Below are 25,333 nucleotides of genomic sequence, written 5' to 3' on the forward strand. Positions count from 1 at the left end.
ATGAAGCTCTGATGTTGCTACTTTATTTTCTGCATATCCATTGTGATATAGTGGTTAGTGCTAAAGTCTCTTGGCTCCATAGCCTGGGTTCAAATCCCAAAATGGTCAATGTCTTTGTGGAGTTTGTATGTTCTCGCCCCATCTGTGTTGGTTTTCCCTCGACACTTCATTCTCTCTCTCCCTCCCCAAAGGTAATTAGTGACTCAATGATGGCCTTGGCATGAGTGAGTGAAGGTGTGTGGCACCAAATGTACGGATGGATTCTGCCTTGTGCCTGTGACTCCTGAGTAGTTTGGAATAAATGGGTTGGGATAGTGGACAGAAGGACAGATAATGGGTTATGTAAGCAGGCGTTTGCATACACAGTGACACCAAGGTGGTTTTGCTCTTAAATATTTGCTGCCATTGACTTTATTAATTTAGACGCAAACACTTTGGGAATGAGAAAAAAGTAAAGAGACTGCTGTAAATAAAAAAGCACAAATCTTCCAAAATTTGTTATAAAGTAATTCTCACACCTCGGTGTACATCCGACTATAGAAAGAAACCAGAAGGCAGCCAACTGGAATTTATGTGAAGGTAGGACTGGGCCACTTATTTTCATCCATCCATCCATCCATTTTCCAACCCGCTGAATCCGAACACAGGGTCACGGGGGTCTGCTGAAGCCAATCCCAGCCAACACAGGGCGGGAACCAATCCTGGGCAGGGTGCCAAGCCACCCGCAGGACACACACAAACACACCCACACACCAAGCACACACTAGGGCCAATTTAGAATCGCCAATCCACCTAACCTGCATGTCTTTGGACTGTGGGAGGAAACCGGAGCGCCCGGAGGAAACCCACGCAGACACGGGGAGAACATGCAAACTCCACACAGGGAGGACCCGGGAAGCGAACCCAGGTCCCCAGGTCTCCCAACTGCGAGGCAGCAGCGCTACCCACTGCGCCACCGTGCCGCCACTTATTTTCATAATGGAGTAAAAACCAAGTGACCTAGAAATGACTAAGGGAGTGTACAGGTAAAGAGACAGATGTGCACCAGAACCTTAATTTCTGAGGGAATCTAATAACCAGAACTCTGTCTCAAACTCTACCTGGGGCTGTCTACCAGTACCGGTATCCTCTCCCTTAAGTGTATGTATGCTTCACATGCTTAAGGAAATCCACCAACAAGAACTAAGGAATAAATGCTGTCATCCAGGATCAGGATTCATGCTGCCGGTCGAAATTAAAGGTCCGCAGGTATCTGAAAGAGAGAAAGACAAAGAGAAAAGAAAAAAATGCATTCTGTAACTGAGGGTGTACTATATATTGGAAAATGCCTTAGCTAAGTGTCCTCTATTAAAGGGGCAGGTGGATGAGTGATCTTGTCTCCGTTGGGTGGTAGTGATTGCAATGCCCCAAATTCAGTAGCAGACCTGAGCAAAGATGGATTGTACCCCATAAATAATGGGCATCTCCTAAGTTGGCATTCATTTTCAGAGCCCAAAAACATTGCAGAGGCCATTATTCACTCATTCATTCTTTATTGTATTTGGCACCTTTCACAGTGATAATTTACAAACCATACAAGATGAAAATAGTCCAAGCTACCAAGGCAGACTACAGGAGAATTAAAAACAAGCTAAATCCCAGGGGGATGCAACAACACTGGCAAAAGCCTACAAAGCATCTTATCATAATCAAAGTCATTAAATGAACAAAGTGGACAGTAAAAGTGTGGAGTCGCTTGTGCACTGCAGTTACAACACAATCGGCCATCAAAGCACTAAATCCAGGCAAAAGGGAAGAGGTGGCACAACAGGCCCAATTTGAATGCTATGAATCCATGGAGAAGGAGCTCCCTAAAGAGGCAACCACAAGGAGAGAAAACTGAAGATATACTTTTACCACTTTGTGAAGGCAAACCTGTGAAATGCAATACAAGGAAATTTTCTTTAACAAACAACACTTATGCAGCTTGTTAGGGATGGTTACAGGCATCTAGGGTTAAACAATTGCAAGTAGGTTTGGACTCATCTCATTCCCAAATTCAAATACCTGCAAAGCTAATTGGTTTCATTCATATTTATATAGCACCCTTCCCTGAGAACAGACTCAGAGCACTTGTCCAGTTTTCCTGCCGTAATGTAGTGACAGAAATAACTAAACCATATGTCATTTACATGAATGAACACACAGCAAATGGAGCAAACTTCAACTTAATTATATGGTGGCCTGGATAATGGACTACCTATTGGGCAAACCAGAGTTTGTGAGGCTCAAGGAGTGTGTGGCCAACAGAGGAGCACCACAAGGCACAGTCCTGTCTCCTTTTATTCCAATAGCATTATTTCTGCATAAAGCTTCAATGTGACTATGGATGCCAAGTTTTTTTTCTTTTCAGTCATTCCGGCATATATGTGAGAAGGGTTTGTTGTTTGTCAATTAGATATATATATAAACAAAAGACCTGTGTAAGTGTGTATGGAGGAGTCTTGTCTGCTCACACTCAACCACTAGATAGTGTATGAATGCACTTTTAAATGTTTTCGGCGCTTGCATGCACCACACTTCTCACCATGAAAGACGTGTGTGCGTGTATGGAGCAGTCCGCTCTGTTCACACTCAACCACAGCCATGGGAATTGGTGTGAATTCTATGGAAGATGTAGAAGTTTATACAGCTCCTCATTCAACCCAAGCAGAAAACTCAGCTTTGTGGTACATGCACGTTGTATTTTCACACAACAAACTAGCCTACACTTGTCTAAGAAAGGTTCCAGACCATCCCGCTCAATTTGTGCCACAGCTGCACTCAACTACATGTCCATCTCGGACAAGATACATCTTGTCCTGGCCCACTTAGCTGATGTCTCTGGAAGTTCACCAATATCGTAAAACTGCTAAGGAAACTTTGGGCTGTTTTTTGTCCTGAAGACCAAACACAGCTAGTATATAATAATGCTATTCATTGTTTTGTTAATAGAATTTCTCTACAAGCCAAATTTCTCCCTGGGAACAAATAAAGTAAGCAGGTATGTACGTATGTTAGTTAGAACAAAATATCTATCTATCTATCTATCTATCTATCTATCTATCTATCTATCTATCTATCTATCTATCTATCTATCTATCTATCTATCTATCTATCTATCTATCTATCTATCTATCTATCTATCTATCTATCATGACAATATCAACAATATAATTGTGACAGGGCCAGATGAGAATTTATTAGAGAAAAATAATAAAGGTTTGGGGTTTCTTTTTACAGAAAAAGTCACTGTCAAAGTCAAACATTTCAATTAAACTTTTGTCTATTTTTCTACAGATAACCTCGTTGAATATGGAGAGTCTTGTATTGGAAAGAGACCTGCTGATTTGAAGGTAAAAACTGCCTTTCTATTTGGAGATAAGGTGCCCTCCTCGTTCAGGAAACTCTGCTAAGCTATCAGATGTAGATAAGTGGCAAGGTCACTGTTAGCTCTCAGAATCATTGTGTGCTGTGAGTGTCAGGCCAGCTGGGCTTCGAAGGGACCAATGGTGACATGACCTTGGCCTTTACCAATGGAACCTAATCAAGCAAGGAGAGTGGTCAGATATTTTAATGGTTGAATTATTCCTGATAAATACAAGCCAACACTCATGGCACAAAGATATGGGACATTTGGTATATAGCTTAACCACTGACGTGCATTATTATTATTATTAATTCCAATCCGCCCCAACATACATTGCATAACAGAAAATGAAAGCAAACAATAAATCTTTTGGCACTAGAAAAGGTTTAGTTAAAGATGACATTCACTGAAGTCAGCTTTTTTGGATTCATCATCTTTTCCCCAGAATGGGAATACATTCATGCCATATACAGAAAAGAGCCAATCAATTTAATTTAATACCCACTACATTACATGTCAAAAACAGGTAACAGAATACATTGAAATGTGTACCCTCAGCATTCCTCCTGTGCCATTCCTTTGTATCCCTGTGTCTCTCGACCTCCCTTGCCTGGCACTTCCTCTCTCGACTGTGCTCAACATAAAGCCTGCTTCTCTAACTGAGCGTATTGCTCACCACCTGTCTGCTTTTTGACTACAGCCAATGGTAGATGGGCCTCATTATCTGCTGTGAAAAAATAATTTGTATTCTTGCAAATACTTCCTGTCTTTGATGATGACTTGAGTTACGCTTCATTAGTATTTAGAGACCCAGCATCGCTTGGTACATAATTTGCGTTGTCATTAAAATGCTCCATTTAAGTCCATTTTTGTAAAATTAAAAAAAAAAAGTTCTCATCATCAGGAACTGAATATTGCTCCCCAAACATATCATGTCATCATCTCTACTACTGATCCACCAAAGCTAAAATGACTAATCAGACCAAACCCAAGCTGGGCAATCAGATTGCTTAGACGGATGTGACAAATACACATACACAGATAGTAGCATTTTATTATATAGAAGAAGATAGCACCTTTCATGTGTGCATACAAGCACATCTTCATGCACAATCACACACTACTAGAGATATTTATATCCATATACACATGTGGTGGGCAGACACATGATGAAACACACTGTACACTGACACACATGAAAACATGTCAAGGCGTGTAGTAATATAAGAACAAGTACTGGCGAACACACACTGGCAGGCACAGGAATGCTCCTGTAGTAACCCAGGTTGATAGAGACACACATCTGCAAACATATACACATGTGTTTATCTACAGACACATACCAAAACTTCCCTTTGATGTTAGCATGAAACCCACTGAAACATACACATGTCCACCTGTGCAGGCACACAGACCTTCACGCGAGTGCTGAGGCACCTTTATGTGCATGTCATATATGTACATTTAAAGTCACACAAATTTAATAATGCGCGTAAACACATGTGCACTCACCTGTATGCTTGTTTTTACTGATTTTTTATGAATAATCAGGGGGCACAGGACATAGTAAGTCCTAATACAACTGTGAGGCTGTATTAATAATATCATAAACAATAAGAATGAACTGAAACAAGACCCTCCTCACCCACTCATATAAAAAGAATAAGAATAAGACCTGAAAATGATGATGGATGCCAGAGTGGAAGTGAGAAGAGGGGTGCGCCCTGCACAGCCAGTGCCACACGCCCAGTGAGTACAAATCAAAGGAGTGGCGCTGACTGCTTGCCACTAGTCAGACCAGCTGCACCTATTTTGCTTTCTGGCAATACCACAGAACTCAAAGAATGGTTAGTTTTAACCACTGACGGTTTAAGAAGATTTCCAAACATTAACTGACAAAGAATTTGGAAAATTTCCAGCAGAGTCTGCTGGGAGTCACTGAAAGAAAGAAAACAATGAGGTGGAAGAGCATTTACAGAAAGTACACAAGACAGAAACGTGGAACCAGCAGGCACTGGTGTACTTATATCGACATATGAAGCAACACACATGAGTGAAAATAGCCAAACAGGCATGATAAATAAAGAAATCTACACTCACACACACAATAATACACAAATGCATATGGATACATGCAGAACACACACACTTATGTATAGATATGTACTGGTACACATGTATACACTCCTGTACATATGCACAAATGTAATCTTTGAAATATGTATATAACGCTTCATGTACATGTACTGACCCACACACACACACACACACACACACACACACACACACACACACACACAAAATGCCTACATAGAGGCACAGGCTCACTCACAGAGATATACAAAGACACACGCAGCTACACAAATTCTTATGGAGAAGTGCACGCTCACACGCATGTATATTTTCTGATGTACTGGCACATCTGTACACACCCCTGCACACCTGTATAGAAAATTAAAGTGACACACATGATTGAACTATAGGTATGTACTCACACACACACACACAAATACAAATGACACCCAAACACGCACCCAGTTACTCTATGAAAATATATGTACTGGCACATACTTTATGTACATACTATATGCCTGCACACTTAGAATACACATAGAAAACACACACAAACATTTTTAGCACTTTCATAGTGCACAGAAACACACACATGCCCACTTATTTAAACATACACTGACACATGCACACAAATATACTCTGTGCTTCACTTGACAGTGATGAACGCACCGGTGCCACAGTCAGACCTCACAGTGCCCACTCTAAATTGCTGCTCTTGGAAAAAACAGTTTGGCTGCCAAGTGAAAGTAAATATTTGACTTTGCTGGGAACAGGAGGGCTTTGCTATCAAAACAGAAAGCCGGACATAAGCCCAGCACTTTCCACTTGGCTCACATTGTTTGTTATCTTGGTCTCAGTCTCATTCTCAGGCTGTTCAACTATTAAAGGCCTCACTCTTTGCCTAGCTTTCCTGATGTTTTCCATGGCTGTTCCTCCTCTCGAAGACGGTTTAACCAAGGCTGTTGGTAGTTTATTTGTTCTAAATTGCCTCTGAAAGCATCACTTCTGATGCTATGTCACTCTCCGGCATGCTGCAGGGCTATCACATTCTGTACTGGCATGGCAGAGCACTCAAGGCTTTCCTGGAAAGGCAAACACAAGCTGGCAGGCTCTATGCGCTTTCATCAGGAGGTCATATTGTTCCATTTGGTCCGTTCACTGATAGCCACTGTTTACTAAGGGAAAAAACAAATGGAACAGTAGGCGTGAGCCTTAAGGAACGTATCAGGACACAATAGCATGCACTATAGTGCCCTCGCCCCGGCTTCACAATGTTAGTCCTCACACCACAGCACTGTGCCTCCTCTTCATGGAGCTTCCCCATTGTAACACTGTGTGGTTTCCCTCTCAGTGGTACTGCCAATGAATTTCCTTACATCCCAACCTGCCTCAACTTCACTCACACTTAGGGAGTATCACACGGCCCTGCATCCCACATAACCTCCATATCAGAATGGTGCTCCACTCCTCAGTGTGCTTCTCCCCACACCCAGAAATGGCACTTGAGGCAGTTACCACATCATATGAGCCTGGGGCCCTTTTGACAGGGTCTGTGGAGTGGCACTTCAAGGTGTAGGCTGTAAGGGACTCTGTTCTGAAGTGGAAGATACAGAGTGCTATTCACTGCATCCTGTAACACTACCCTTTTATCAGCCTAACCTTTCAATGTTCTTTAACACAAGTACAAAGCATTCAGGCTGCAATACACGATTTGTTACAGTTGAGCATAGCACCCCCGTCTGGCCACCCCACAGCATGAAGCTCTCATGACGCACTGCCCTTTCACAAATAATAGACAGCAGATTCTGGTCACATCTGGGTGTTGAGTCAATTCAGTTCACTTTCAGAATCATTTTCATTTGTCAGAAATACACATGATTAGAATCTGAAACCATACATCTGGTGTTTTATATGAAAATGGAGTTCAGTACACCTAAAGGCTTAGTAGGGGCTCAACTCTCTGTTTTTACAGTGAGTAACAGTTGGAGAAACACAACAATACCATGAAATGCTGCAAAGTATCTCACAAGCTCATGACATGGCTATGCTCTTCTCCACAGAAGATCCAATAAATGGTGAATGCATAATCCCACCTGCTCTTGGCATTCATTCATTTAGCCAGCCTTTACTGGGCAGCTCAATCCAATTCAGGGTTCTGGAAAACTGAAGCCTATCCTGGCTGCACTGGGTGCAAGGTAAGAGCAAACTCACTGGTGTGTTGCGGGGTTTTACTTCTTTCTCTATCTAGGAATTTGCTCGGGGAAACACCACTTTCTCTGTTGCTCTTCTTTCCTAAGACGGCAGTAGTGGAGCTAAAATTTGGGCCACTGGATTATACAGCGAGAAATCAATTGGCCCAACTGCGAATTGGGCTACTAATGTCAAGGACACCTGGGCCTCCACTGCACATCCGTCCTACTACATTTGTCCTTTCTTAAGTGGGAACCACAATAACAATTTTCTCTTCTCAGGAATTCATTCAGTGTGACATCTCCCCCTCACTTAATTGGCTACCCTCAGGCAGCAGCAGCAGAATGTGAACTCAAGCCTTTTTTTGATTACAGAGCAGAAGAATCCACCAGGGACATAGGATTTGATTAAGCAAATTTTGGACTGTCATCCTATGCTATTGGCTGGGCACCACAGCTCTGAAAAATGAATGGATACATAGAATGTTAGGGCTTGGCATGTGTCTGTCTCTGTGGCACCACATACTACAATACAGTTCACTCACCTTACTGGGGGGCACTCTGTGGCCTTGTGGGCAAAGCCCCTCTTGACTTCAGCCAGGTCTCATAATCTTCTTTAGGCATCTGCACTACGTGCTCCCGGACTATCTGAAAGGAATTTAAATTTTATTTCATCAAACAGACATAAAATATGTAGATCACCTATGAATGTCCCTGACGTCTACCTAATAAGTCACAGCTGGGACGCTTCACTGCAAGAGGCACAGGAGAAAAGTTATTCTGTGGGAGTCTGGAAAATGTACAAGTAATAAAGAAAGTCAAAAGAGACAAACTACATAGAGCCAGTTCACGCACTGGAATGACAGACAGACAGACAGATAGACAGATAGATACTTTATATATCTCAAGGTGAAATTCACATACTCCAGCAGCAGCATACTGATAAAAAACAATATTAAATTAAAGAGACAGTAAATTTGTATAATGTTTACCCCCCCCCCCCGGTTGTATAGTGTGGGGGAGGAACGATCTCCTCAGTCTGTCAGTGGAGCAGGACAGTGACAGCAGTCTGTTGCTGAAGCTGCTCCTCTGTCTGGAGATGATCCTGTTCAGTGGATGCAGTGGATTCTCCATGATTGACAGGAGCCTGTTCAGTGCCCGTCGCTCTGCCACAGATGTCAAACTGTCCAGCTCTGTGCCTTCAATAGAGCCTGCCTTCCTCACCAGTTTGTCCAGGTGTGAGGCGTCCCTCTTGTTTATGCTGCCTCCCCAGCACACCACCGCATAGAAGAGGGCGCTGGCCATAACCGTCTGATAGAACATCTACAGCATCTTATTGCAGATGTTGAAGGACGCCAGCCTTCTAAGGAAGTAGAGTCGGCTCTGTTCTCTCTTGCATAGAGCATCAGTATTGGCAGTCCAGTCCAGTTTATCACTGCACTACCAGGTATTTATAGGTCTGCACCCTCTGCACACAGTCACCTCTGATAATTACGGGGTCCATGAGGTGCCGGGGCCTGGTCCTCCTAAAATCCACCACCAGCTCTTTGGTTTTGCTGGTGTTCAGTTGTAGGTGGTTTGAGTCACACCATTTAACAAAGTCCTTGATTAGGTTCCTATACTCCACCTGCCCACTCCTGATGCAGAGTTAAAGCAGCTGTGTGTTGCTACCTAGTGTTGGGCATGTCAGTCTGACAGCCTCTTACAGCAGCTCTGGACACACAGACCAGGATGGGGTGCCAGGTCATTGCAGGGTCCACACCTACATGTGTCCAAATTAAAACAGATAATCAATCCAACCTGTAGATCACTGGGATCTGAGAGGAAAATCGCAAAAGTGGCATAAATGTTGTAGTAGGAATGATGAGCGGAACAAAGGCTGAAACAGAACATTTTTGTTGCAAATTTGTTTTGTTCTTTAATTTTGAATGATCTTATATATGGATGTTTTGCCTTTTTGACTGTGATTTTGGAGGTTTTGTTACTCCAGGATACTTGTTCAATAGTTATTTTTTTTAAATTTAACGGTACTAAATTCATGTTTACTGTTTGTTCTCACACCAGTTTGTGTTCTTGTCATCATCATGACGCTAGTCGAGTCATCAGAGGTTTTCAAGTCAAAGTCAAAGCGAACTTTATTTTCATCTCAACCATATACAAGTGTACAGACAGACAAAATTGTGAAGCTCAGGGTCCACAGTGTAACAACATGAAGTGCAAATAATAAATTAAAAATAGAATTAAAATTTAAATTTAAAATTAAAACACAAACAAGACAAGACATTGTGCAAAGACAAGACAAAGAAGTAGCAGCAATATTGACGTGTAGTAAGCAACATGGACATTGAAGCAATGTATGGTATTTGCAATCTAGATACATAAATATAGTCAATAGATATATAATAAATAAATAAATAATAGATATAGATAATACAGAAATTATCACTGTATGATAATAGTTGTTTAAGATGTGTAAACAATGACAGGTCAGAATGTTTCACAGCAGAAGGATATCAAGAATGTCAAAATACTTAAAGGTCAGTATGAGATTTTCAGTTCTTCTCTACATGCACACCCATCTTTGCAGAAAAGTGCCTCACATGTATAAAAGTTCTGTTTTTAGAGGTGGTTGAGGCCGTGTGGAAGATCCCAGGGGGCAGCCTGGTGTTAAGGAGTCTGACAGCTTAGGGGTAAAAACTATCCTGCAGCCTGGCAGATCTGCCTCTGATGCTGCAGTATCTTCTCTTGGATGGAAGAAGTGTGAAAAGTCCATGTGAGGGGTGTAAGGTGTCCTGTACAATGCTGCAGGCCTTGCGGACACTGCGTTTGTAAAATATGTCCTGCAGTGAAGGGAGAGACACCCTAATAATGTTCTCTGCTGTCTTCACTATCCTTTGCAGGCGCTTGCGGTCGGATATGTTGCAGTTGCCATACCAGACAGTGATGCAGCTGGTCAGAACACTCTCCATGGTGCCACTGTAGAACATGGTGAGGATGGAAGGGGGAAGACTTGCTCGCTTCAGTCGCCTCAGGAAGTGTAGTCTCTGCTGGGCTTTCTTGATTAGTGATGAGGTGTTATGCATCCATGTAAGTTCCTTGGTTATGTGCACACCGAGGAACTTGGTACTCCTAACAGTCTCCACATCTAAACCATTGATGCTGAGTGGGATGTGGGCAGGATGTCCACGATTATCTCTTTTGTCTTGTCGACATTGAGAGATAGATTCTTCACACCATGCAGACAGCTGTTCCAGCTCATCTCTGTATGCTGTTTCATCATCCCTGCTTATCAGTCCCAGCACCGTCAACCTCCTGCAAACTTGATGATGTAGTTGGGGTTGTGCGTGGCTGTGCAGTCGTGAGTGCTCCAGTGCTCAGTGTGATGATGCTGGAAGTGTTGCAGCCCACCTGAACTGACTAGGGCCTCTCTGTCAAGAAGTCCAGGATCCAATTGCAGAGGGTGGTGTTCAGGCCCAACCTACTCATTTTGACAACCAGCTTTTGAGGTTGTCACATGGGCGTCATCCTCAAAATCAATTACTAAAAAAGGTTAAAAAGGTCATCTTGGCAGCCATTTTTTATCCAAGTTTGATTATATATTACCTAAAGATTCTGTCACATTTACTTTGCTTTTCTAAAATATTTTTGATAATGACTTTCTGGCTAGGGCTTCTGGCTGAAATTTGTGCTTTCTGCATTAGACCATTTTGATTTTCTGGTTACAGTCTTCGTGTGTCAAGCTACATCATGTTTTCTGGTTGTTTCTGATAAAAAGTCTTCAGTAAATAAATGTCTATTAAAATATTGTTCCTTCAAAGAGTAGCAATCGTTAAAAGTGTTCTTTTTGTACTCAGTGTGTAAACAGAGCCCCGTTGCATCCCTTGCCACTACACCAATGAGGAAGCCTAGTAACTACATGCTCGCTCCATATACATATTCATTCCACCTGTCCACAGTTCCCCTTGGACAAGCACTGTATCAATTCTGCGTCCACTCTGCAGTATCAATTCTGCGTCCACTCTGCAGTTATGCCCTTCGCCCTGGACTCAGACACTTAAGCTCTTCATCTGCCACCTTATTTCAGTATCTGCAGAAAGATTCCAAGCCCATGGTATCTCCCATACTTCTTACTGCAGTGAGGCAGGGTTGGCCCCACTCTCCTTGAAGGTATACTTTTACTCCAAACAGACGTCCTTACTCATAGTTTGGCCAGTTCTCTTGTTCTCCTTCTGTCCCATTTCTATAACAATTTTCAAAATCATTTTCAGGTTAATTAAGGCTTCTGAGCCAAAGCACCTTAGTAAATTCACAGTTAACAGGAGATAGCCTGGTGGGTGTGGAACGTTTTAACAAATACATTTGTTTGATCTTACTTTGCACAATAATCACCGCCCTTCTTACTTTGAATGGTGTGAAGGTAAATGATCAATTATGGCGAGGGTCACCACCCAAAAGTCATATTAAATATACAAACTAAGAAGTTAGGTGCTTGTGTGCCCAGGGGCACTACTTAAAAAAGGATGAGCGGTGTTAACACACTGGTTATTGCTGCTGTCACATAGCTAGAGTCCTGATATGCATGCAAACACCACAAATGGTAACAAAAAGTCACACTATGTCGCTTATGTCCCTATGTGATTACTGGCCATAAAGCAAATTATTTTTGTACCATAAGTCTATAATACTATTTTAACTTTACTTTTCCTTTACAAAAATATTTTAATTTTGAAAAGCTATAAACTGTGCACTCATATAATTAAGTTGATAATGAGCTGCTGTTCATCCCGTACTTTGGACTGAAGAAATTCACTTCATTAGGCCGATCAGAGCAGAGATCTACCACACACCTGGAGATTTGCATATGGAAACCTGTTCAGATGGAGCTCTTTGGCTATTAGGAGTTGGAACTGATAGTTTGTCATGCATTAAGGATACGGAGATGACATGATATCTTCCATGGCACCCTGGATGACTGGTTTGTAATTTTTATTTTATGGCAACATGCTTGTACAACTGTATCCAAACTGCAGTTTTATTCGCACAACAGCAAACTTTTCCATATGTTCACAGCTGGATCCTGCATGGCAGAACACCATTTGTGAGCATCTGCCACAGTTGTGGAGCATTTCATACCATGGAAAGAACTGTACCACTGGACAGGTATCAGTATACTAATATCAATTGATTGGTATGCTTTATAGTGCTTTTGGATAATAAGTATAGTCACAAAACCCTGATATTCACTCACCTGTGAACTATTTGCTATTAAAAGCAAGTAGTATCATACGGTAAACGGAGAGCAGCTGACACAACACAACACGTTCATGGTGGCTTATAGGTAGTCTGAATAGGCACATTGCAGTAATATAACAAATGCATAACGACATTACTTATAATACAAAATGCAATATTTTATACCAGACTCGTTGTTACCGAGTGTGTCTAAGTGACACCCATACTGGCATCTTTTATTCAAATGGTATGAATCTACTCCTTTAAACTTTGTGCAAACCCCTTATAATTCCCACACAATTAAAAACATTTTAAAAAGTGGCAAAAATTACCTCAATGGCAACACAAAGGTCTGGAGAGCACAGCTCCCATGTGCGGATTGCGCTCAGAACGTTCACAAAATGCTGTGGCTCAATTCTTAGGCTCTGCCTGTCGCCAAAGCGGGATAACTTGTCCAAAATTTTGTGGATATTGTGATTGTCCAGTGCTTGGCGAGGAATCAAGGATAGCAGATGAGAAAGCCTGAGACAAAGAAAAGCCGACAGAAGATGTGAGACTCGGGCTGACTTTGTTCTTGCTCTTTTGTCAGCCACTCATAGATCCCTCCAGAGTTTATTATGTTGTTAGAGGCTCAATGCACATGTCAAAGTGAAATCACCCTAAGCGTTCTTTGAAATGGGTCACAAATAAATGACAGCAAGTTTTCACCCCTTCAGCTCTAGATCTGTATTTGGTAGGGGCAGAAATTTCACTCTGTTAAGGTCAATCTCTTCCAGCTTTGACATCCATTCTTGGAAAATCAATCAATCCTGCCCCCACCAAAGTAGGACTGGTGAGATTTGACCCCAGCAATCTTCCACTCCTGAACCCCAAGCCCACTCAATCTCCCATATTCTGAAATTTGTGCATCTGCCCAGTTCTCACCAGCTTGTCTCCATTAGCTGATTCTGCTCGTCCCTGCAACCTGCCACCTTGCTGCATGCCCTAATGCTCTCCATACCCTGGTGGACATCTTTCAGCTTATCCAGTGACTGAAATATGTGGACACATTTCTCCCGGCGCTTCCTGCAACAGAAAAATAAAAAAGAGATGGGATTTGGATGTAATCCTGAATTTCAGGAATCTTGAAGTAGAAAAAAGGTCAGTATTGTTCATTATCCGTTTGGTTTGAAAGCAGAATTTGCACAAATTGGCTTATCATCCTATGGCACTGATGCCATAGTGGGAAGAACAGCACCAACAGAGTTCTTACTGGTTGATAAAATTCATTTATGACTTAAATGATTTGCTGTTATTGTAATGTCATCAGATCTGACGAGAGCAAGCGGTTATGATTTCAAGTCCCAAAGGTGCAACAGAAAGTACACAAAATGCATAAAATGTTGAAACTTTTGTATTTATAAAACATGTAAAGCTATCCTGTTGCCAAATGTGTCAAGGCATGGAAGGAATAAATACCAATGTGGGCCAGCAGAGAGCAGTATACCCTGTTTCTTTGTAGGTGACTATTAGAGAGAAACCACGGCAACCGTTCTGACCTCATATTGTTATTACTATTATTTTTGATTCCGTCTTAGTTTAAATTGAAGCTGCCCTGTGCAATCAGTACAGCAACCATAAACAATATGGTCACACACATGCAGAGCTAGTCTCAAAGCAAAGAATGAACCAGCCAAATGAACATCAAAACAATAAAAATGATAAACTATACTAAAAGTACTTTTAAAATTTTGCTAAATACACAGATAGGATCCCAACATGGTAAATCATTAATTCATCACATTGTACTTACTTGGAAATCATGTCCAAGGTTGAGTTGAGATCTGACGATGCTTCCCTCATTGACTGTAAGAATCTTTGCCTCATCTCTGACGACAGCTCCTGTTTACTTTCTATGAATTTGCTAGTAACTGTTGATTGATTTACTGGGCAGCTGGAGAAGAAACATGTAAAAAACATTTTAGTTTTATGTTGAGGACATTTCCAGGGTGAACACCATTCCCAAGCTCTTTGCAGCTCCTATACACCTGATGGTGAATTAATTGTGGTCATCAGACAAGCAGCCCAATACTTCAGCCACCAGCCTGCCTGGTTTCTACCTTGTGTCTGTTGCTGCCAGGCCTTGTGTACTCCTCAATGGTGATGGACCAGAGCATGTCTCGCTAAGTACTCCTATCTTAAGAACAAGCACTAAAAAGGCTGTCATGAGGGGGTGTTGTTCATACAGCTCCTCCAACCTGCCAACAAAATCCCATTTAAGTTTGACATATTCCCAGCCGCAGCTTGGGGATGTTCTTTTGGAGTCCTCAAACATTTTGTCAGAACCTCTTTGAAGGAATCTGATAATTTAGCTATAACTCCCGAGATTTATTGGCCCACTAGTTCTAATCAGTTACATCAAAAGACCCTCTGGCAATATTGTATGCAAAGTGTCTCCTTTATTGAAGGTAACAACTTGCCTTCCTGCTGCCATGACAAACACCAAAACACTTTCTTTCTAAGGCTAACTGCAGCTCTTCTAAGCTGACTGTATGTTCTTGTTCTCTCCTGAGATGTGTTAGTGAGCTACAAAGCATTCCAAGGACTCACTTCCTACTTGGCCTCCTGAACCTGCCCACCACCACATACTGATGAACTCTTCATTCTTCTCAAACTACTGGAGCAAAAGACTTCAAACCAGATTACATAATTACAAACTCGAAGACTGGCCTTTGACCTAGAAACCCTTGTACCGGGTGGGTGGTAGACCTACTCTCTTAAGTTGATGGACAAGCTTTAAGAAATGCTGCTGGCCTGTGGACTAGAGATGGGACAAGGGAGCCCCAAAAAGAAATAATAAGTTCCTTCATGTGTACTGTAGTTTCATCTCTCTATTTGGTTGAGGTTTATACAGTCTACCATTACATTTATGAGAAGAACCCTAGGAACACTTCTGAGAGCCTTGGTCTTCAATTTAGAAACCCAAAAGTAAGCATGAAAGCAAGTCAGGGGTATGTTGGATATGCTGGGTCCAGGGGTGCCTGTAAGTAAATGCTACAAAAGAGCAAACTAATGGTGGAAAGTGTGTGAGCTCAGAACAGAAGATCTATCTATCTATCTATCTATCTATCTATCTATCTATCTATCTATCTATCTATCTATCTATCTATCTATCTATCTATCTATCTATCTATCTATCTATCTATCTATCTATCTATCAGCAAAATAATCAAAATCTTGTAGGCATTTGGTTCTGGTGTATTTGTGGTAATGCCGGCTAATAGATATTTTTGAAATTGACAGGTAATTTCCGTGTATAGCTTCAGCCTTAGTGCAAATACTCAAGCTCTGTCCAGTTAGACTATTACATGCTGTTTGCAATGAAACCGACTGTCCCAAAGCACCTGTGGCTTTTACAAATTTCAGTTTGTTTTTCCTTTGCAGATCCCAGTATTTAACAATGGTGTCCCTGTAGAAACTGCTCATGTATTTAGATTTGTTTTTAACCTAAAGTGAAAGCTCCACTGTACCTCTGAGGCCTCTGTTGAGGGGTATCCTCTTCTTTTCTGTCTCTATTTTTTTCACAAGCAGGATCATTTGTTAAATAGCTTTAAATAAAATAAGAATGAATTATCACATACATGTTAGAATTGATAACTTCTCTTTAATTTGAAAATACAATCTTTGCTTAAATTGGCACAGCTTAGCTCATGTTGAAAATCTACTCTATGGAAATCCACAATCCAACTGCTGACCAACATCTATTAACCAATTTGGCACCATCATGAAAAGTTAAAGGGGTGGAAGGTGCAGATCTTCTCATTAGCTAGCATGATAACACTGAGTTTTTCATAGGGCACCGGTTTCCAGAGTGAGATCAAGGAATGCTGCTGGTTTGATTTTTTTTTGTGTCCTGACAAGTATAAACTTTAAAGTGGTACTAAGAGTAGGATATAACATTTTAGCAATTTAATACAAATATGAGGTGAAATGAATTTGAAAGTTTGAACTAATCACAATACTTTTCCAAGATATACATATATATGTACGTACATACTCTATACTGTTGATATGTACTGTGCCTATTCTTATTTTGTCATTATCTCTAGGCTTCAAGCATTTAACAATATTAACAAATATGTCAAACTTCATATATATATATATATATATGTATGTATAGATATGTGTACATACATGGACTGGCATCCCCACTGGAATGGAGAATGCCCTTTTTTCTAGCCTAGCCAGGACACCATTATGGAAGGGGAGTGTGGATGGGTGCACATCTTGGCAAAGATGGTTCCTATTTCCTTTCCCATTCACTATGAAGAAATAATAGATGGACTTGGGGAGAATTCTTGCCAAGAACAGTTGTTCCACCTGTATAACAGGTGGCAGTACTCATCTGTCATGGCTACAGTTTGGACACCCACTGGGCAGCATGGGATGTGTTGCTCTGAAGTACAGCCCTGTCGGGTTCCCCAAGTTTGATCTGGATAAAAACCTGTAAAGGTATTGTTTTGAATCCGGGGCTGGTGTTTGTGTAGTTGTGTCTGAAGTTCATATATATATGTGTATAAATATATATATGCAACCTCCTTATAAAGACTGTGGAGACCATAAGTCCAAAAGTGATTATTAAGAGTCTCGCTGGTCTCACTACAATATTTGCATGCTTAATTTAAACAAAATGAACAGACCCGTCCAACTTGATTTTTCCAGTCTCCATGTTGCACTGCAGCTCTTTTTCAGCACTCTGGTGTGCATATTCTAGAAGCTTCTGGAGATCTAAAGCAAAACATAAAAAGTACAGACTCACTTATCCTCGGATTTGTTTGTCCTTTTGTGTCTCTAATGTTTTGCAGAATAACACAAACACAGCCAATAGTGTCATAGAGTGGAAACCAACTGTGGAACATCCATCCATCCATCCATTTACCAACCCGTTGAATCCGAACACTGGGTCACGGGGGTCTGCTGGAGCCAATCCCAGCCAACACAGTGCACAAGACAGGAACCAATCCCGGGCAGGGTGCCAACCCACCGCAGACTGTGGAACATTTTTTCCTGAATTTGTTTTTTTCTTGCAAGGTTGGTTCTTTTGTGTTTTCAATAAAACAACACAACACTGAACTAAGATGTGGGCAACAGCCAAGAGACACTATAGCAGATAAAACATTTAGCCACCTACAAAATTAAATACTCATTTGGCAAGTTTGGCTACTTCAAATGCCACATGAGTGTGTCAGAGCAAAATAATTGAATTTTAGCAGTTGCAGACAGTTTTCTTCATTTATACATGTTCTTTCCATAACTTTGTGACATGTCCCGTATTATTTTTGCTGACACTAGATTCACTCTTAATAAAAAATGACACTACCATACCTTAAATTTAACATATCTAAGACACTACTGAGAAAACAGGAAAAGGAGAAGGTGGGTTCAGACCCAGCAATAGGCCTCAGAGGTCAGGCTTCACGGTCTGACTGGTAGGCCATTGTACTCACAAGGAGAGAGCGGCACCTCCTGCTTGTCCTGTCGGTTGGGGATCCCGGATCCATTGGCCAGTGACTCGCTATCTTCTGCTTCGCACACCTCCTCCAGCAAGTGGTTGGACAGGTCTTCAGAACCCAGGACCAGAGACGACATACTGCCAATGTTGGCAGTAAGGGTTGACGACATGCTCATTCGTGAAGAACTGGGAAAGTATGACCTCCTGGGCTTCAAAGACTGCCGCCTCAGTGCCCTGTAGTTTTTTTTTACCTGAAAATAACGCACAGTTATAGTGCCATTGGTAAAACAACAAGGCATCAATTGAACATGCAGCTCAGAAGCAGGTGTTTTAAGATTCAATCCTCTAGGTTTGCATTTAATAAATGAATTTTGGGCAATCTGAAAATGGAGTAGGTGACTCTCACAGTGCAGTGTAATGATGGCAGACGGCAAGTAGCTGGCACTCTATTTCCTGTTTTACATTGAACGGCTAAGCCATCTTAACCCAAATCAAAGAAATGGGGAGCAAAGGCCTATATCGATAGCATTAGGTCAAGGCAAGAATCAACTCTAGACGGAATGTGAGACCATCAGAGAATAAGCAACAATGAAAATCTTTGGGAGTAGAACCCACAATGACACATGAAGAGTGTAAAAACTCCATACAGGCCGTGGCCAGGACAGGTATGAATCTGGTATTCATAAAAAAATAATCATTAAGAGTCTGGATGTCCTGCTGCAGGAGGGCAGTAGAAGTACTGCACTATAGCAACAAATTCTCATTGGCGAACTGGGGTCTATCACAGTGATACTGGGATTTAAGTTGTTAAAGGGCAGTACTTACCAAAAATAATATTTATATATTTATTTGTATTATTAGAAATGTCAAAGAAATTTACTAACATGACAAGCCCTTCTTCATAGTAGCAGTGTGACAATGCTATACAGTAAGCTGTAATGACACCAGGCAGTCAGTAGATGGTGCCACTTATACATATAATTTCTAAGCTCTAAAATAGTTTTAATATGGTTGGTGGCAGATCTGAACAGGAGGGCTCCTGTGTAACAGGTTATTGGTTGCCAACAATGCTTTTACATGAATGGAGGTGGGCAACTAAATGATTGTAGGGAATTCCACCCTAGTAAATATCCTAGACTGTACAGGGTAGCAAAGTGAATTTTCTACTTTTTTAATGCCCTTCAGTGCAAAATGCATTCACAGTTTCATATGACAAGAGGTTCAAACAGAATGCCTGATTGTAAGATTCAATGCAAATACTAAATTGGTTGATCCTGATCAACAAGTGAATGAGATTTGCATATTATCAATCTTTAATTTAATATTGTTTTTTGTATCAGTAAGGTGCTGCTGGAGTATATGAATTTCCCCTTGGGATTAATAAAGTATCTATCTATCTATCTATCTATCTATCTATCTATCTATCTATCTATCTATCTATCCTATCTATCTATCTATCTATCTATCTATCTATCTATCTATCAAAGACAATTGCAAAAAAAAAACAAAACATGGGGAAGTGATACTGATGGGAATGCTTCCTGTTTGCTTTCAGAGAACTGGCTCTGGTTTACTGTCACCTTCCAAAGTATAAAATTTTGAAGACCACATTTCACTATTGAATGGCCTGAAAACAGCGCATTCCTTTAGTAACGAGGGTCCTGTTGTCAAAGAGCTTGAAGGCTGGATCAGGATTGGCCTTACTTTGGGCGGGGATAGAAAGTGGTCCCATCTGAGTTCGATGTTCTTCTCTTTAAACGTTCGTCTCGTCATCAATCTGCTTCCTCCTGGGTCTCTAAAAAGTAAAGAACACATAAAAACAGAATCGGGTTTTAACATCTATCCATTTTTAAATTTACTTGGCTTCAGTAAATTTAAAATTTTGATCTCAGGAAATAAATATCACTTGTATCCTGTCTCCTGAAAGTGGAGATAGCTGATATGGGGGTATATGATTATGAATTAATATTATGATAAAATGGAGTGTTGGTTTGCTGTTTCATATGTCCAGGGAGCCAAGTTTCTCTCTTGCTTAACTTAAAATTTCATACTGTCTTTCACAAAGAATTATGGAAAATAAAAGATGTGTATCATGGCAATAGGTGATTTTGAACTGAGGCTGGCGTGAGTGATGGTAGATGTGTGTGTGTGAGTCTGCTCTCAGATGGATTAGCGTCTCTTCCAAAGTTGGTTCTTGGACCTGACACTGCCAGGATGAGCTCTCAATGATCATGAAATGAATAAAATACTGATAGACAGATGAATGTGAAAGAGTCTATATAAAACTTGTGCTCATAGTAAAAGGAGATATATACTGTATTGTCACACAAGCCTGCATTGTGGAAATACTTAAGAGTACATTTCATGAAATCCACAGCTTACAAAACTCTTGAGCAATATACTGTATATACACTGGAGCAGGGATCCATCAAAATTGATTGTGACAATATTTACTCTTCTTTTATTTAGGGAACTCTAACGAAAAGCTAACCCATTCTGATTTCCTGACCACAGATTTGTTGTAAAGATATTGAAGAACTAAATGTTTTGCAATTTTTGATTTAAAAGCAACACAACAGCAAGCAACTTGCAGAGGCATGATTGCCTTGCAGTCACACTCGGTTCACCTGCAGCAAAAGCCACATCAGTTCCTTTGTATTTATGTATTAATCACATCTCTCCTTTGACTTTTGGTTGTTTTCAAGTGACTTCATAAAGTGTAGCTGTGCCAGTCTCCTTTTGTTGTTGGTGTCTCTAGGGCTATACCCAGTGGTCAATTAGGTAATTGCACTTCAGTACCTGAACAAAGCTCTTAGTGTCCAGACTGACATTGCTTTAGCTTGATTGCCGAATGCAGAGAAGCTGCAGGAGGAGCACAGCTGAATAATTTCCAGATGAAGAACTCTGATTTTGTGCCGAGGATCTGACACTTGCTGTTAACCGATGAAGGACAATTGTAGTCCACCAAGCGGTAAACCAACGTTCCAAGAAGAAGATATCATGCCCCACTCCTCCAAATGGTAATGGACCATTGAGATAAGTTACTGCAGATTCTGGTCACAGATCTTTGAGCTTTACTCAATTTGTGTGGCTAACTTTATAAAGCAGAGCTGTGCTGATGTCCATTCATTGTAAGTGTCTCTAGGGCTACATCTAGTGGCCATTTAAGGAATTACACTGCAGTACATAAATTGAGACAGGATGCGTTTCTTAAAGGGTAACAAGGTTGTGCAGTGATTAGTGCTGCAGCTTTACAGATCTAATGTTTTGGGATTGAATCCTGTTGTATCTGTGGAGTACTCGACGCCTCCAAAGATATGCAGGTTCAGTTAAATGATGTCCTAGTGGACATTTAAGTGATTGTAGTACCACATTTGAGACAGAATGTTTCTCCTAATGGGTAGCAGTGGCTAGTGCTGCTGTTTCACATATCTAGTGTCCAGGCTTTGAACCCCATGGCTGTATTTTTTTTCCTCCTGCTTTTGTTAATTAGTAATAAATAAATTAGTTAAGTTCATTGTGATTCTAAAATGGCCCATTTTGGAAGGAAGTGGACTATTGGATTTGAGAACATTTGGATTTCACAATGGACAGAATGAGATGAGATGAGTGTTCCAAGTGTCAAAAGATTTATAAAGAACAACTGCTGAGCTGTACCTGGTGAAAAAACACAGGAGCATTATGGTGGCACACTGCTCGGTTGATTCAAAGATTCAGCGTCCTGAGTTTGAATCCTGCACCTGATTGATGTCTGTGTGATATTTGCCTGTTCTTTCAATGTTTGTGTAGATTTTTCTCAGGGTATGACATGCATGTCAGTGTGTATTCATCAGTGGTCCCCACTGTTCGGCACACATTTGATTCCCACCTGCACCCACTGCTCTCCAAGCCTCCCGTGACCCTAAGCTGGACTAAGCAGGTTTGAGAATATGTATGTATGAATGAACAGGTGGGATCATGCCATCCTGACTGACACTGCTCAACCATGAAAGCCGAATGCATTGCATGGGTGCCACAAGAATTACTCATCAAGAATTCTGATCTTGTACCACTGGTAACAAGCAAGGCCAATCACAATCCACCAAGGAATCAACCTGAATTACAACAACAGATGGAATATGGTGGGTGGTCCAGTAAGGGATGGACTGGTGAGATAAGTGGCTTCAGGTTCAAGTCTTAGGCATCACTGTCAGGAGTTGGGAGCTTTCTCCTAAGCACTCTTTTATTTATTTTTAACCCGTTATTTAAAAAAAATACCTTATATCCCAGCAGGAAGACACTGGGCCAATACCCCCGGTGGATTCTGTGGTCAGAACATCTAAGAGCCAGTATAAAGAACACAGCTGACGGAAGATCACCTCACTGGAAGAGAAGAGAATACGATAAAGGGAAATGAGATGATGGTCACAGACAGGACATCATAGCACCCCCACAACACTTGAAATATACATTTAGAAATGCTGCAGTCTTAAGCAGACCTTAGTGTCACAACTGTGTTTACTGCCTTCTTAACTGGGTCCTCCATTGACCATCTATTAAATTCTACTGCCCCTCTGGATTGCCTTGTACTAGCAGATCAGCTTTGCTTCTACTTACAAAATAGACCCACAAAGGTGTGTCTTCTTGCCATTTGAGTGCATTCATCCTCTTTCCCAGCCCTTTTCCGTTTTAATCCCTTGATGACTGTTCCAGCATGGTCCTGAGGTGTCATCTGCTGCACTCAGGTCCCCATTTATAGAGCTTCAGGTTCAATTTTCAGGTCTGTGTGTGTGTATGTGTGTGTGTGTGGAGGTGTTTGCAAGTGGATCAGAATGACTGCTGGCTCTAAATTGTGTGTGTGAGAGTGCCACCCCATCTGCAATTTTAAAATTGGAAGTTTGTTCCAACAGCACAAATATATATGAGATCTAAATTAAACATATGTGGGTGCAGTGCCCTTCAGTGGACTGATATCCCATCCAGGGTGGATTCCTGCTTTAATGTCAAAGCCAGCATATTAAATTCCAGCTCTCTGGATCCATAGGATGGTAATGGATTTGTGACATTTAAAAATAAGACATACTGCTCAGTCTTATACACGATATTTGTGCGGCTATACAGCGTGAATTTCCCCTTGGGATTAAAAAAGTATCTATCTATCTATCTATCTATCTATCTATCTATCTATCTATCTATCTATCTATCTATCTATCTATCTATCTATCTATCTATCTATCTATCTATCTATCTATCTATCTATCTATCTATCTATCTATCTATCTATCTATACTACCAGTGCACGCTTCCAACCTCTGTTTAAACTACATTAGCACTGCTGCCCTCTAGTGGCTGTAAACTGCACTATACAAATAATTCCATGTGGTTAAAGCGTCTTGGAATATTGGAAAAAAATGTTCCCTTTTTCTTCTTTTCCTCTGCCTTCTTTCAAAATGAGCAATGAAAGTAAAAAAGCAGGCACGCTGGTTGAACAAGTGTACTCCTTAGCCACAAATCTAACACAACATAACACTCGCACATTCAGCCGTTGAGCAAAGACGCAACTAGAAAGCAGACTGCATCTACAGGAAGCACTGAATGACCGATGAGCTGACCTGCAAGGCCTGGGTAATTCTTCTCTGGCGCTGAAAGACTAATTAAATAGAACATCTTATGCGATTAAAAGAATGATTGTAATGGTGTTGGGTCAAGGCGACAACTAGAAGAAGGCTAACAGACCTTGACGAAAATGGGCTGCTTTAAACAAACCCAATTACACTTTGGCTTGATTGATGCTGGCTTTTTTGGCCATCAGTCTTTAAAGCGAAGTTAGAGAAAGGCACCCAGTGGCAGATCAGAAAATAAATGTCGGATCAATCAGTTTGTTTCTGCATGGAGTTCATTCAGATGTCTTTTCTTGTAAAATACCTTTTAAAAGTTCACTGTTCAGACTTCACATACACCTCATTTGTTATTGGGCCCCTCACACTCAATCCCTTCAGTTTTGTTTCTGTACAGTTTGTCATAAATCTTTTTTCTTTTTTAGCATTTTCTGTTGTATTATGTGGTGGCACACTGATTACTGTTACTCCCTCACAGCTCCAGCATCCTAGGACTGAACCTGAACCCACCTGTCATCTGTGTGTCCTTATGTAGTGTGTTAAGATAATTAGCAAATGCAGACTGGCCTGAGAATGGAGGGGCCCCGCAATAAACTAGCCTCCTGGCCAGGGTTGGTTCCTGCACTGAGTCCAATGATGCCTGGGGGTAAGCAGGTTTCATAGGGTTGCCTCTTGTGACCAATTAGCACATTTGTTTTTTAATGGCTGTGCCCAATATTTGACAGAAAGGAATCATAACGCTGGGCAGATTCTGGAGCAAAGGGAAACTGACAGAAAGAGGGTGAATGGCAAGGGGAAGCGATGAGGTTGGAGATAGAAGGAAGAAAACCTGGGAAAGGGGTGGAGATGAAACAGAAAAGGGGTAGACACAAAGGTTACTGGGTCAAATGGGTGGAGGTATAGTATAACTGGAAGGAGCTGGGGAAGGGCAAAGGGTGGAGACAGAGGGCAGCTGACAGGAGCTGGGGAAGAGAAAAATGGCGGCCACCAAGGACAGTGGCAGGAAAGTGGGAACAGAGATATGGACTGAGATAGGAGAAAGCTGGGAGAAGCTGCAAAAAGGGCAAGGGGCAGAGAAACTAGGAGGTGGGTTGTGATTAAAAGGAAAAGGGGCATAGAAAGAGTGAAGCTAGGAGTTGTGGAAGGGAAAAGGGGTGGAGACAAATGGCAGCTGGGAAGAGCTGGAGAAGGATAATAGGTGGAGACAGAGGGAAGCTGGAACAAGTTGGGGAGGGAGAAGGGGGGAGGTACACAGCAGCTGGGAGGAGATGGTGAAGGAACAAGGGGGAAAGAAAGATGGCAACTGGGAGTAGCTGGGGTAAGGGGCAAATAAAGAAGGCAATTGGGAAGAGATGTGGAAGGG

At 41.4% G+C, this 25,333-nt stretch overlaps 1 protein-coding gene across 1 annotated transcript in view; it reads right to left on the reverse strand.

The window, feature by feature from the left end:
- Window positions 1-1,151: 1,151 nt before the first annotated feature.
- The window catches only part of LOC114668669 (coiled-coil domain-containing protein 60-like), an 88,289-nt gene continuing 64,107 nt past the window's right edge, over window positions 1,152-25,333 (reverse strand). The window contains exons 6-15 of the mRNA XM_028824543.2: window positions 22,631-22,735; window positions 20,078-20,168; window positions 18,369-18,624; window positions 17,562-17,649; window positions 16,392-16,469; window positions 14,675-14,815; window positions 13,807-13,947; window positions 13,215-13,404; window positions 8,196-8,298; window positions 1,152-1,252 (exon numbers count right to left, since the gene is read on the reverse strand). Of these exons, the coding sequence (XP_028680376.2) occupies window positions 8,197-8,298; window positions 13,215-13,404; window positions 13,807-13,947; window positions 14,675-14,815; window positions 16,392-16,469; window positions 17,562-17,649; window positions 18,369-18,624; window positions 20,078-20,168; window positions 22,631-22,735 (1,192 nt within the window). The 3' untranslated portion in view covers window positions 1,152-1,252; window position 8,196. The remainder of the gene's footprint in view (window positions 1,253-8,195; window positions 8,299-13,214; window positions 13,405-13,806; window positions 13,948-14,674; window positions 14,816-16,391; window positions 16,470-17,561; window positions 17,650-18,368; window positions 18,625-20,077; window positions 20,169-22,630; window positions 22,736-25,333) is intronic.

The sequence above is a fragment of the Erpetoichthys calabaricus genome, chromosome 18, assembly GCF_900747795.2.
Source record: "Erpetoichthys calabaricus chromosome 18, fErpCal1.3, whole genome shotgun sequence".
In the NCBI taxonomy this organism is placed as follows: Eukaryota; Metazoa; Chordata; class Cladistia; order Polypteriformes; family Polypteridae; genus Erpetoichthys; species Erpetoichthys calabaricus.